The 13,007-nt window shown below is 36.7% G+C and overlaps 1 protein-coding gene across 1 annotated transcript in view; it reads left to right on the top strand.

Annotated features, from left to right (window-relative positions):
• The window catches only part of LOC140139835 (uncharacterized), a 28,634-nt gene that overhangs the window by 11,752 nt on the left and 3,875 nt on the right, over nt 1–13,007 (top strand). The window contains exons 5-9 of the mRNA XM_072161580.1: nt 1,503–1,748; nt 5,610–5,949; nt 8,929–9,067; nt 11,053–11,267; nt 12,431–12,591. Of these exons, the coding sequence (XP_072017681.1) occupies nt 5,788–5,949; nt 8,929–9,067; nt 11,053–11,267; nt 12,431–12,591 (677 nt within the window). The 5' untranslated portion in view covers nt 1,503–1,748; nt 5,610–5,787. The remainder of the gene's footprint in view (nt 1–1,502; nt 1,749–5,609; nt 5,950–8,928; nt 9,068–11,052; nt 11,268–12,430; nt 12,592–13,007) is intronic.

The following is a 13,007-nucleotide window of genomic DNA, read 5'->3' as shown; positions in this document are numbered from 1 at the left end:
TACTTGAAAACTAATTTTTTTCTTGTAATAGAAACATCATATGGGATACTAGAGCATGCACAAATCGTAATAATGTGTAGAATATAGAAACGCTGTGGTATCTCATATGATAGTCATGGTATGCTTAGCCTGAGTCGCTCGGCCTATCTCGAACAAAATCGCGATGCGTAGCTGTTAAAAAACGAGAGGATTCGCCGTACTATCACGGGATGATGACGATGTGCGTCGTATCCTCCGCTGTCAGTTTCCAATCCACCCACTACGTCCTCACAAAAGCTTTGTGTTGATTACGTATTGTGTTCTTGCAAATTGCAATAAGTACAATGAAATAATGAATAGGGCGGGTTCCAGGGTGGGTTTCTTCTTCGTCTTACGTAACAGTATGGTTCACCAAAAAAAAAAACCCGGTTGCTCTATCTATGGCGCTCTAGCTGAAATACAGCAAGATAATGTAAGATAGTAAATGTAAACCTGTATTTTAGCTAGAGTATCTCGAGCTAACGAGAATGGATTTCACGCTCTAGCAAGCCCGCGGTCTGGTAAGCACCCGTGCTTTGCTATTCGGAGTTTAAATTTGGATATTATTTAGCATTTGAAGTAAGCATAGGAACCCAAACTAGCTCAGGTACAAATCTTTCAGAAATAACCTGTATGAATGAAACGCCAAAGATCTTGGTATGTTAAACGCACCATCTTGAGACCTACCCAGCAAACACAAAACGTTTTCGACATCATTCGCAAAAGGTGATAAAAAGGTTTTCAGAAAACGTTTAAATGTCGGGTTATATAAAGGGTATATTAAGAGTATAAAACGTTTTCATAACTTTAAAAAACATTTGTTGATAATCTACTGCTCAGCAAACAAAAATGTTTTACAGAAAACGTTTAAATGTCGGGTTATATAAAGGGTATAAAATCGTTTTAATAACATTCCAAAAACATTCTTGAAAACTTGATACAAAACATTCTAAACAGAATGTTATTTTGGGGTTGAAAAAATATTTTGCGAAAAATGTTTGCCCAAAATATTTGCAATAACGTTTTAGAAACGTTTTCATGACCTTTATATAACCCGACATTTAAATGTTATTAAAAGGTTTTGAAAAAAACATTTTAAGAACATTTCTGTGTTTGCTGGGTTCAAATATTTTAATATAATGTTATTTAAGTATTGACAAAATATTTGGTAAAAATATTTTTAAAAATAGTTTACAATAACTTCTTCTTGAAAACATTTAAAAAACATTGTTGTAGTGTGTTTTCATACAAAACGTTTTAAAACGCTATCATGACCTTTATACAACCCGACATTTTAATGTTATTAAAACGTTTTTACTTAAACCAAAAGCCAAAATATAACTTATTTAAAACATTTTTAAAACGTTTTTGTGTTTGCTGGGTAGTAAACAAATTCCCCTAGACAGATTTATCAATGTAACCATCATGCGTTTTTGTCTGAATATTGTAGGAATTTAGATATATTGTTCAATTGTTATAATCAGACAATGAAGGTCCTGTCTTTGCGACATGTCCGGCTAACCAAACAATTAACATAGATCCTGGACAACCGACCACTCTAGTTGTATGGGAAAACCCTGTGGCTATCGATAACTCTGTTGACAATCCCACGGTAATCTGCGATCCGTCCTCGGGAGCGAAATTCGCTATTGGACAGACGCTTGTTACGTGCATGGCTTCAGACGGACATGGGAATAACAACAGTTGCTCATTTAACGTTGTTATACATGGTAGGATTTCAGTTTTGTATTTACCAATTTTGAGCGAGTAATTTATATACATAATAACATGAAATAAATTGAAAACGAACCCCGATTAAAGCAGTATCAAATACTTAAAGCAAAAAAGATTAAAACATTTGACTGCATTCAACAGGTTATTCTTCCCAAATAATTTCAAAACCAACTGGTTCCTTCCTCAGTGGGTATTGGTGTGTGGGATGCTGAGATCAGTGTTTCTCGAATAATATTCTATTTGTGTTTGCCAGTTGGTTTCACTGATTTCAACAAACTGTATCAATACTTATTTTTTAAGGGGGGGGGGGGTAAATCATGGTGAAGCCAAGCGAGCAAAGTTGTCACTATTTCCGACCCAGTATCCAACGTTAAAAATTGCGAAAGGTATTACCGTCCTTATGGCTACCAATATAACGTTTCGGAGTCAACACAAAGAAACAAAACAGCATGATCAGACCTCAGATACTGCAATTTGTTTTGTCATTATCATTAACACTTGCTAAGTAGTAAGTATGCATTCCAGGACGTACACTTCCAGTTCCAGGTCACAAGGTCAAAGGTCACGAGGTCAAGGGTCAGCCGGAGTCACCAAAATGGAATATTTAAACTTAAACGAAAAGTACGCCCTGCTCATTGACTCATGCCCTTGTTCATTCCCTGCTCAGTGACTCATTCCTTACTTACTCATTTTCCAGGATTTCTCCAATTTAACGTTAGCCGCAGAGTGTCCCATACTAATACTACCTTACTAATCATGGCCAATCCAATTTGTAGCCAAAATCATAACAATATCTCCTCATTTTAATTTAAATCTTAATTTATCTTTACGATCTTATAATTAAACAAACAAAATCATAACAATTTCTCCTCATTTTAATCTAAATCTTAATTTATCTTTACGATTTTATAATTAAACCCATGAAGAAATGTGATACCACAAATTTTACTTTTGGCGCCATACCGTGTTCAATGATGTAAGGTACCCGGATGTACACAAATTCTACACGCAAAAGTATAGGCGAAAATGACAGGTAACAAGGAAAATTGTTTTTGCAAAATAGTGGCATTGATTGCAAAGGGCAAAATAATTTGACCCGAAACATAAACTCTTTATTTGGATTTTCCATGACCATTACGGACAAAAAAAATTAATGACGGAAAGGCTAGATATAGCTGATTTAAAAACTTGTATTTCATTATTTCCGTGCTAAATGGGCGTGGCAATTGGCCATATTGATGACGAAATGTGATTATTACTGGCATTAAGGTCAGAACTGGGTAGTTGCCAATGATGTTATTTGATCATTTTTGCACGTGATGATAGGGAACTTAGGGGTTGTGATTTTCTTCGGGAGGAATGGGTCATGGATTTATTTATTTGCGAGTCAAGATAAGTATTTCCACTCCCTCCTCCCCCCCCACTGAACATAACCCTGACCCTAATGTTAATTCTAATTTTAACGTAAATTGACGAAACTATAACTTTAGCCCTTTTCGGAATAATGTCCCTCTCGAACTTAATAGGCTAGATGTCCCCGCCCGACCTCCTCAACCTCAACTTACTCATTCGCTCGCTCACATTCAATTAAGTATCAAAATGGACAAAAAAACCAAATTAAAAATGTGTTTTAAGCACCTTTTTGTGTCCCCCATGCTAAATCGGTAATCTGTACACCCTTTGACGTACAATTTAGAATATAAACACGTAGATGACTGTACATGATCTAATCATCCCGGCTGGAAGATGTTGAGGAAGACTCGTATACTATACATCACGCTCATACGTTATATGATAATTTGACGTACAATAACGTATGTTATGCATGGCTTATTTGGCTCTATCGGCTAGTATGGTCGTCATACACATTATTGTCAAGGTATAATATATGTGACTTCACACCACAACTGAGCCCGGATGTCGCCCCTAGACCATTTTGAGGTTTTGGCATACTTGGAAAAGGCCATACAATAAGCTTTAAAAAACCACTTCAACCAGCTTCATATCATATCTAGAAGTAAAGTTATGGTCGTTCAAAGGTGTCACGGTTTCAAAACGCGAAACCGAGAAAACACAGTTTAAAGTCAGGGGTTTCAAAATTTGCCAATTTTTAAATGATTTACAACTTTTGACCATAGCAACCATTACCTTTCATACATGCTATTACCACCAAACTTTGCACAGACACTTATTATATCCTATCCTAATTACTAACAGAGAAAGAAACCACACTTCATCTTATTTTTGCATATTTAATGAGTTATTAATTAGATGCTCATTAATCAGTATCGGATATCGTTAAAAATAAACGGATGAAACTTCACACACATGACCATGTCCAATAACGTTGATATCAGCTGTGTTAACGAAAGCTTTTAGACAATTTATACAATAAAAGCAAATAAGAAACATTTAAAACAATTAAAAAAATATAAAGATAAACACTAATTAATACTAATTAACATCTTACACCATCGCCATAGCAACAGAACAAATAACTAAACTTATGAATTTAGATGCCATTTCGAGTTTGTACCATTTTTGCATTGCGATTTTTAAGTGTTTTATTTTTTCTGTGAATTCTACAATCATCAAATACATGAAAGACAGGATTATAGTATCAATTGGAACACTTAATTATCACCACAAATAACTGTGTCATTAGCATGATGACCCTCGACAGCACTTATTGAACTGCCCGCTCTGAAAAGAGCGCTAGGCTGGGTATAATGCTTTTTGTAATGTTAACAGCAAGTTACCATAATTTAACACATTTTTAGTATGTAACTTCTGTGCTAGAATGGGACAAATAAAAAATGGCATTCTGGTATGAAAATGTCAGTAAAATAGCACCAACTATGTAGCACATAGCACCAACTAGCACAACAAGTGCAGCACACATTGGTTTGTCAATGTGAAAATAGTAGTGCATCTTTACAGATGCAAAACGTTTTGAGAGTTATGATCCATAAGTATGCACCTATTTCAATAAGTGCACACATTGCATTAGTTTTGTTAGAAAATGAATCTGGAAATCCTGAGCTTTCCGGCAATACCAAACATGGCGGCACTCGAACGAGAGAATTTTTCGTAGCAGTGGACACTTTTTACTCAATTTTAGGAATATTTTTAGAACGACAAGCTTCAGAAAATGAAGTTTTTTACTTGTTTCTACTCTATATTTTGCAATGAAACTTGGACTAGTGTAAGAAAACATATTAATCATTTCAAATCTTTAAAAATCTAATTTTTCATCGGAATGACCTTTCAAACCAATTTTCACTGTAGCGCAAAATCAAGTTTAGCGACATCCGGGCTCAGTTGTGGCGAAGGGTCACATATTGTAAATTGTATACGTCAATTTTGTTCAGTTTGGTTCAAACGGCTTATAAAGTGCCAAATATTGGGGCTGAAGACGTCCAAGAGAATACTGGATGAAAGCTTCCTCTCGGTAAGCAATTTCAAGTTTGTGAGAAATAAGAAAAGTTAAACACAAAAATTAGTTATGTTTGTACATGGGGGGTGCTGTGCAATAATCATGATCCTTCGATATCCATGATTTATCCTTGCAAATTTATAGCATCGAACCTCCAGCCAATGTTCCTTGCAAGTGCTAGCCACGAAACAAGGTCATAACTGTAGCCACTCCCTCAACATGCTCAATGGTCGTCATTTCAGTGATCGACAGTGATGTAATGCAAACATGGCACTGGCCATCTGGTCACGTGCGCATTTATAAAAGCGCATTTATATTATAACCGAAGTCTACTGATTATAAGAATGAGGTTGAAACCTCTATTTGCCTTCGAATCTGATACTTAACAGGCATTGTGTATTGGTTTGTTTAACTGAATTAGATAATTGTCTGCATCAACTTGGTATGGAAGATAAGCGAATTGAAAACGGACAAATGACAGTGTCCAGTGAGTATTTGCGAAGTGGAAATCACGGTCCTGAAAATGCAAGATTGAATCATCGGGAAACAGTTGGAGTGAATGCAGGAGCATGGTGCGCTGCAACTAGAGATCTCAACCAATGGATACAAGTAAATCTGCGCGCGCAATAATGTGGGTTAGCGGAGTGATGATTCAAGGAAGAAATGGTACACTGCCTCAGTGGGTGACGAAATTCAAAGTCGTTTATAACATTTATGGCTCGGATTGGAAACACGTAACAGCTGACAACCAGGAAGTGTTGGTATGAAATTGAAATATAACAAACTACATGTAGTTTTTTAGACAGTAATTGATGAAGTCATTGCAGTCTGCCGTTTCCAATTTCTTTCTTTCTTCCTTCTTCTTCAACATAACAGGGTGACGCCACTTGCACACATAATTTGTTATTACCACGTCCCTTTAGGGTGTTTACAGATTTGGGGTCAAAGGTCAGGGGGCACCTACAAATAAAGGTTGACGCCACTTGCACACAGGCATTGGAATTAGCCAGTGTCTCTAGGGTGTGCAAATATTTGGGGTCAGAGGTCATTAAGGGTGACAATTCCGGCCCTAGACAAAACGTTTTCTGCCACCAACAACATAGCAGGGTGACGCCACTTGCATATATGCATTGTTATTATCACATGCCCTTAGGGTGTTCACAGATTTGGGGTCAAAGGTCATGCAGAGGTCAAATTTTAGGACATCTGTAAGGAGTGCAGGGCTCAAACTCGGTGACAACAAACCTCATAACCAGGGGAACATTATGGAACATTTTGCAGGGGTCAGACTAGACATTTGCAGGGATATGGGGCCCAAACGTGATGACAACAAACTTCATGACCAGGGTAACATTTTGGAACATTTTGCAGGGGACAGGACAAAGGTCATCTGGGGTCAAATCTTAGAATTGCATTATCTGAATATCTGTAAGGGGTACGGGGCTCAAACAAGGTGACAACAAACCTCATGACCTGGAGGACCATATAATATGGGCTGCTCACAAAAGAGCTAAAGGTCAAAACGACTATCTTTGTGGTCGAAGGACCACTGCACTTCTAGTTGCTTTAGTGTTGCATATGAAATTAAACAAAATCATCACAAAATAATAAAAGAAATAAAATAAATGATACAAGCTAAAATTATCAAAATAAATGAACATAATTTATAACTAAACAAACATCCGGGCACAAAATAATATCATGATAACTATGTCATGCAGGCTCTATAAAGTAATACAATTCTTTATAATGAGATCACTTATTAACATAATTCATACATGCTGCTCACGGCTGGAATACTTGGATGTCCTACATGAGAGCAGAGTTTAGGTGTTCCAGCGACAGGGCTGTAAAAGAACATAGATACAAATGTACGTACAAAATATTTTTGCTAAGCGAATGAATGCAAGTATTTCTTTGTTTTGCACACAAACATATTATGTAGCCAGAGGTTTCCAGTGTTATAAATTAATCTTTTATAAATCCGTTATAAATAAGACTTTTTGAGAAGAAAAAAAGGGGGGTGATGCTATGGATCACGAAATGGATCAACCTTAAAATGATGTTTGGATTTAATTTACGTTCACCTTTGTGACCATGCGTGGGGTGTGGGCGAACTTGAAATACAGGTATCTGGAGAGGGTAAGTAACGAGTTACCCCAAACCACAGCGGCAGGTAGTCACTGGTCCGCCGAGTGCGAATATGTGTTTATTTTGGAAGGTTCGTGTTTGTTGTAAAGTATGGGGCTTTTTTCCAAAATGTATTATTTTTGGCGATATTTCCAAAAAGCGACATGCCGAAGACAACTCTTTGGGCACATAGTTTGTTATTGTTATTGCAGTTCTTTTCCACATACCTACGTTACCATTCGCTTTGGTGATTTACTAATATTATTTTGTGACTGCAATTAATGCGTTTTATGCTTATCATGAAATTATGGCAAATATCTGGTCACGCTCCTTTTAGAATTTTTATCTGATCGTCGGCATTTGCAGGCAACAGAATACATACTGGCTCACGATAGATGGCGTATTCCTCTATGTGGGTCACTTCATGATAAAATTACTTTAATTCCTTGTAACAACATACAAATTTTCGTCTGGAAACAGGGTCTGGCACTGATTTTGGAACAGCTGTAGTCTTTGGCACCGTATCAAATCTCATAAAAAGGGCACGACTGGCAAGTGTGTTTTTATATTTCCCGCACGAAAGATTGCGTCTACGTCTATACTATTCTTAATACTTGTTTGGAAACGTTGATCTTTGACCATTCTTTATATAATGCCCTGCTATGACCTTGATACATGTACGCTTGATTGGGGTCTGTTATAGCATCCACGACTGAGTTGTTTGGCACCTGGTCAGTAGATAATCCTACAGGGATAGGCTACAGTAGTTTAACTATGGAATGAACATGGTGAAAGACCCATTATTGATAAGGCGCGGATATCAAAAGGACAGGTCCTTTGCGTGTATAGCAGAAAGTTATAAATAATGGGATGTTTGGAATTTTGTAACTAAAATACTAACTGCATTCTGCATTATGTATGTATTTATTTATTTATTTAATTAGGCCTATGCCTAGTAATTTATTTGTTTATTTGTTAGATTAGTAATAATAAGTAAATAGTAATATTCCATGATGCATCGGTTTACTATTGATTGTTGATAACTTGGAAACTTTATTGATTGATCGATCGATAGCCATTTCACAATAGTTTCCTAGTTTATAGGCCCCTATGGAACGTCTATTAATTTTGAATAGCATCGTATATTAGATAAATATGCCTATCAGTATTGAATTATTCTGGTCAGCAATATCACGGATTGCTATCAAACTTCTCATAGCTAATAGTCAGTTGGCTCAGTAGTAATGTACTGAGTTTTATAACAGGGAGGTCCTGGGGTCGATTCCCAGCTCTGCCTATTTTTTTTTTTTTTTTCAAGGCTGAGAAAAAACATGCAATTTCTGAACTGCAAACTTATTTGGCGCGCGATCTGAACTGGTCCTATTCTGATGGCTGTGTCTCTTACAGGCACACACCCTCTGGAATCCATACTACTAGTAGGTTCCCGCCATTCGACGCGTGTATTTTTGCGCATAGTCGTCATACGTAGTGCTCGCGTATCTATTGTGAGATATACAGTAACACGGCTCAGATAATGGACAATGTAATCATATTGGAAAGAATATTATTAACTGGTTAAGAATTGCTAATTCACATGGATATCTCTTCAGGTTTTTGATGGTAATATTGACCAGGACACCATAGTTACCAATCTGTTGCCCTCACCTGTACTAGCAACTATGATCAAGATACAACCCATGGAATGGTACAACCATATCTGCATGCGATTTGACCTGTTAGGGTGCGAAGGTGAGCCAATCCATGTAGTATGAATCTGTAGAATCTGGTAGACTTGCAGGAGTAATCTTGGCCAATTTTATTTGCTAAATATTTCAGGCTTACCTACATCCCTGAATACTGGTATAGGTCAGCAAGAAATTATCAACGTATCCAACCTCGGATACCCCTTTTTCCAACAGAAAGCTGGGATTAAATTCTACTTACGTGTTGTCTAATTATCTTATGGTCTGACACCATTACCAAAAAGGCTAAAAACCACTTAATAACCACCTAATAATCATCCAGTCCGATATTCATTTAATGTAGTATCAACAGGTCCAATGATAATTTAGTCCCTCAACCATATAGTCTAACCGTTTGGTCTAATACCCATCTGGTCTAAATCGTCTAATAATCATTTGCTATAGCGCCAATTCATCTAAAATTGCCATTTGTCTACTGCTGGTTACGGGCTAAATACCAGCACTGATTTTTTCCCGCGCCCATGTACCAAATTTATCATGGCGAACCCAGTAGTAGAAATCTTGTCTTCCAGGAAAGGACAACACTTTATTATTTTATTAAACTAAGGGGCTGTGCAATAATTATGCGCCCAAAATTTTTCGAACGGCTCGCCAAAAATCGCTTGCCCCCCCCCCCCTTGGCCTGCCAAAAATCGTTTGCCCCCCTCCCCCCCTCTCGGCCCGCCAAAAATTATTTGCCCCCTCCCCCTTACACATGCCAAATTTTGCGGATCCTAATTTGCAAACCTTAAATGGTTTAGATATATGTTGCTGCAAGCGAATGTGTGCCAAAATCGCTTTCCCCCTCTCAGGCTGGCCAAAATTGCTTGCCCCCCCCTTTCGGCTTGCTAAATATGTCTCCCCCAATTTTACCCTCCCCATGGCTCATAATTATTGCACAGCCCCTAAATGGGTATTAGATTGGTTATCTTTTCGAATGTATGTGTCTCTTTATGCGTCAATATGCAAGTTTGCGTAAACAAATAAATTTTGTTAATTCGGGTATTCTGAACTCGAATATTTTGTCAAGCTGTACATGAAGATCATCATCCTAAATAAGGACCCCGAAAATACCCTAAGGATACCCTCACAAACATATCAAATTATTTGTCTAAGGATCACAAAATTGTAACTTTTGTGCGCTTCGAGGCTGTAGTTACCAAGTTACGAAACTCAACAGGTTCAAGCCAAATTTGCGTGTTGTACAGGGCAAATCATTCACTGGGCTCAGGAAAGGAATCTTATGGGGACCATGAATCAGTGATATTCAAGGTGTTAAGTCTGTTCCAGGCCTCAACAGGGAGATTTGCTAGGGTCTATGGTTACATTGCTATAAGGTTTCTATTATTTCTACTATTTCAGTGTTCTAGGGTCTATGGTGTAGCGATCTTGTTGTATGCATATGCATGATTTATTAGTTGGTTATTAGAAGATCTTCCGATTTATAAAATGAAGTTCTTTAAATCTTACGTATAACATAAAGTATCATCCCTTTGAGCATTCATGAAAAAAAGAGCATGTAAATGTTACTTTTGTAAATGTAAATTTATTCTTTTGGAATTACTGACATTTATACAGCATTATATTGGTAGTATACAGTGTTATTCAGTAATGATGAAATAACAATCATGTACTAAATTGATATCAAATGGAATATCCTATTTTTCGTATTCACATATTGTTCCAAAACGCTGTATTTCCGAAGATATGACCACAAAACCGTTGAAATATTCTTAATAATCTTTGGAAATAAACTGATTTTTAACGCCTTTCTTTTGATATCAAAATCTGCATTTTGATGGTTTAATCCCTTCATTATGTAGGATGAGGTTGCGAATCGTGTCACATACCTTTAATTATATTACTTGTTTTGTTTGCACGCGTATAAACAAATTAATGTACATAATTATACCATCATTTTTCAAATTCTATGAATGCTGATCATCGATTATGTGAAAGTGAATTCTTGTTATTCGTTTTGTTTTGGTCTAGACCCTGAATGGCAGTTGGTGTTCAAAGCTGTGTCTGGTATCGCTTCTGCACCAATGAACAGCGACGGATTTGATGAATATGATCCTTACAAAGTATGGCAAAGAAACGAACCCACCAATGAGGAAATCCCAGAAGCACGTCAACTCAATACAAATTTCATGGGGCATTACAAGAGTTCATTTGCTGTCGATTGGGAGACCCGGGATATTGACAAGGTTGGAATGAAATCGATATGGATGTCAAAATATTGTAGGAAATTATTGAAAGGCTGTTTCACAAAAAATGTAACTATAATGAAAGACAGAGATAAAAGGACTACATCGCGTCTGACGTCAGGGCTAAGGCGTGCCGTGATTGGTTGCCGACCTGCGCAGAATGGCATTTTCTGTCTAGTTGTCAGAATTTCAGACGCGAACTAGTATTTTTTTTTATCTCTGTCTTTCATTATAGGTCTGTGAAAACACTTGCCTGTTTTAGTTATAAACAAAAATGTATACACCCACGCAACTGCCTTGTGACTTTGTGTTAATTGTTTAAAGATACCCATACATGATTTCCCGACAAGTGACTCATTTCGGAGTGCAATATGAAAAGAAAACATCCACGGCTTCAATGGGATTTGAACCAGCGATCCGTTATTTCGATCTTTACTGCTAGGCCACCGAGGCAGTGGGATGGAGAAGAATACATAAAGCATAAATTTCATAATGCTGTGTTTAGCCTTTTGTTTACATTAAAAAAATAGAACATTTTGTAAGGATGGAATGGCCGTTTTACGTATAAATAACACGAACGTTTGAAGAAGGTGTCAATCAAATAATGAAGACACTGATACGATAATGAAATAATGCAAAAGCCGAGAAATATCTGCATCGCAATGTTTTGTTTTGGTTTTTAGAATTTGACCTAGAAGTTACAACTTCGTAGCATTATCATTCAAAATCAACAAAAGGTATTTCAATAATATATGGTCTCATTCGTTCTCTGGAGGTTTTGAACTTGTATATGAAATAACTGCAGCAATGGTTAACTGCTTAATAGTAAAAACAAAGTTCTATTTTTTTCTTATTTGGACACGAATTTACTAATCATTGTTTGTAATCCTTCTGGATGACATTCAAAAACTCGCTTAGTCTTGTATTTTATTGTGTGTTTCCCCGTCAACATCGATGACAAAAATTTAAGACAAAAAAGCCAAACGACAAAAGCATTTAATTTTGAAAATTATTTTAATAACCTCGCAACATGTTGAATCTATTCATCCCTTCAAACAAGTCTCATACACAATTGACCCACAAGATCGGAACACTGGTATATAGATCAAGAAATAGTTTGGGCAAAAAGTGAATAAATGAATAATAAGACACTTATATTACAGGTTATGGTAGTATTGCTAGACAATACTGGTGTGGAGTTATTGACTCTATTGTTTAATGGAACTGGCTCAAACAGTTTGGATTGGTTTTCAAAAGACCGTTTACTCTCCTCACCTTATGATGATATTTATAGTGAACCTCAAAACTACTTCTCAGTGAAAGGGTAAGTAATTGGAGCAATAACTATTCATGTATTTTCGTTCCCTGTGATACACAGACTCTCCGAAGCTGCAGTCGGACGGAGTCGTCATTTTACCTTTTATTTAAGCCAAACAAATGCTTCACTTGATGCCACATAACATCATGGAATAGATCGACACACAAAAACTAGAAAATGAAAAAAAAAAACTTTCTCTATTATAGAAAGGTTATCGTAAAAACTCCAGTGTATTTTTTCAAAGCTTCAGACCAAATACGCTGAGGAAACTTTTAGCCTGTTAGTTTCATGGTCTCACTAAGGATCCCACGCCAACAGAGAAAAACATAGGTGTGCTTTATGAGATCTCTGAAGTGTACAAGTTCATACATCGGCCAAACAGGTAGTAAAATAGGAGATAGACTGAAGTATCCCACTAGTGA

Source organism: Amphiura filiformis, chromosome 18 (genome assembly GCF_039555335.1).
Source record: "Amphiura filiformis chromosome 18, Afil_fr2py, whole genome shotgun sequence".
Classification (NCBI taxonomy): Eukaryota; Metazoa; Echinodermata; class Ophiuroidea; order Amphilepidida; family Amphiuridae; genus Amphiura; species Amphiura filiformis.
The sequence above is the reverse complement of the archived record's forward strand: the minus strand, read 5'-3'. Positions and strand labels throughout refer to the sequence as shown.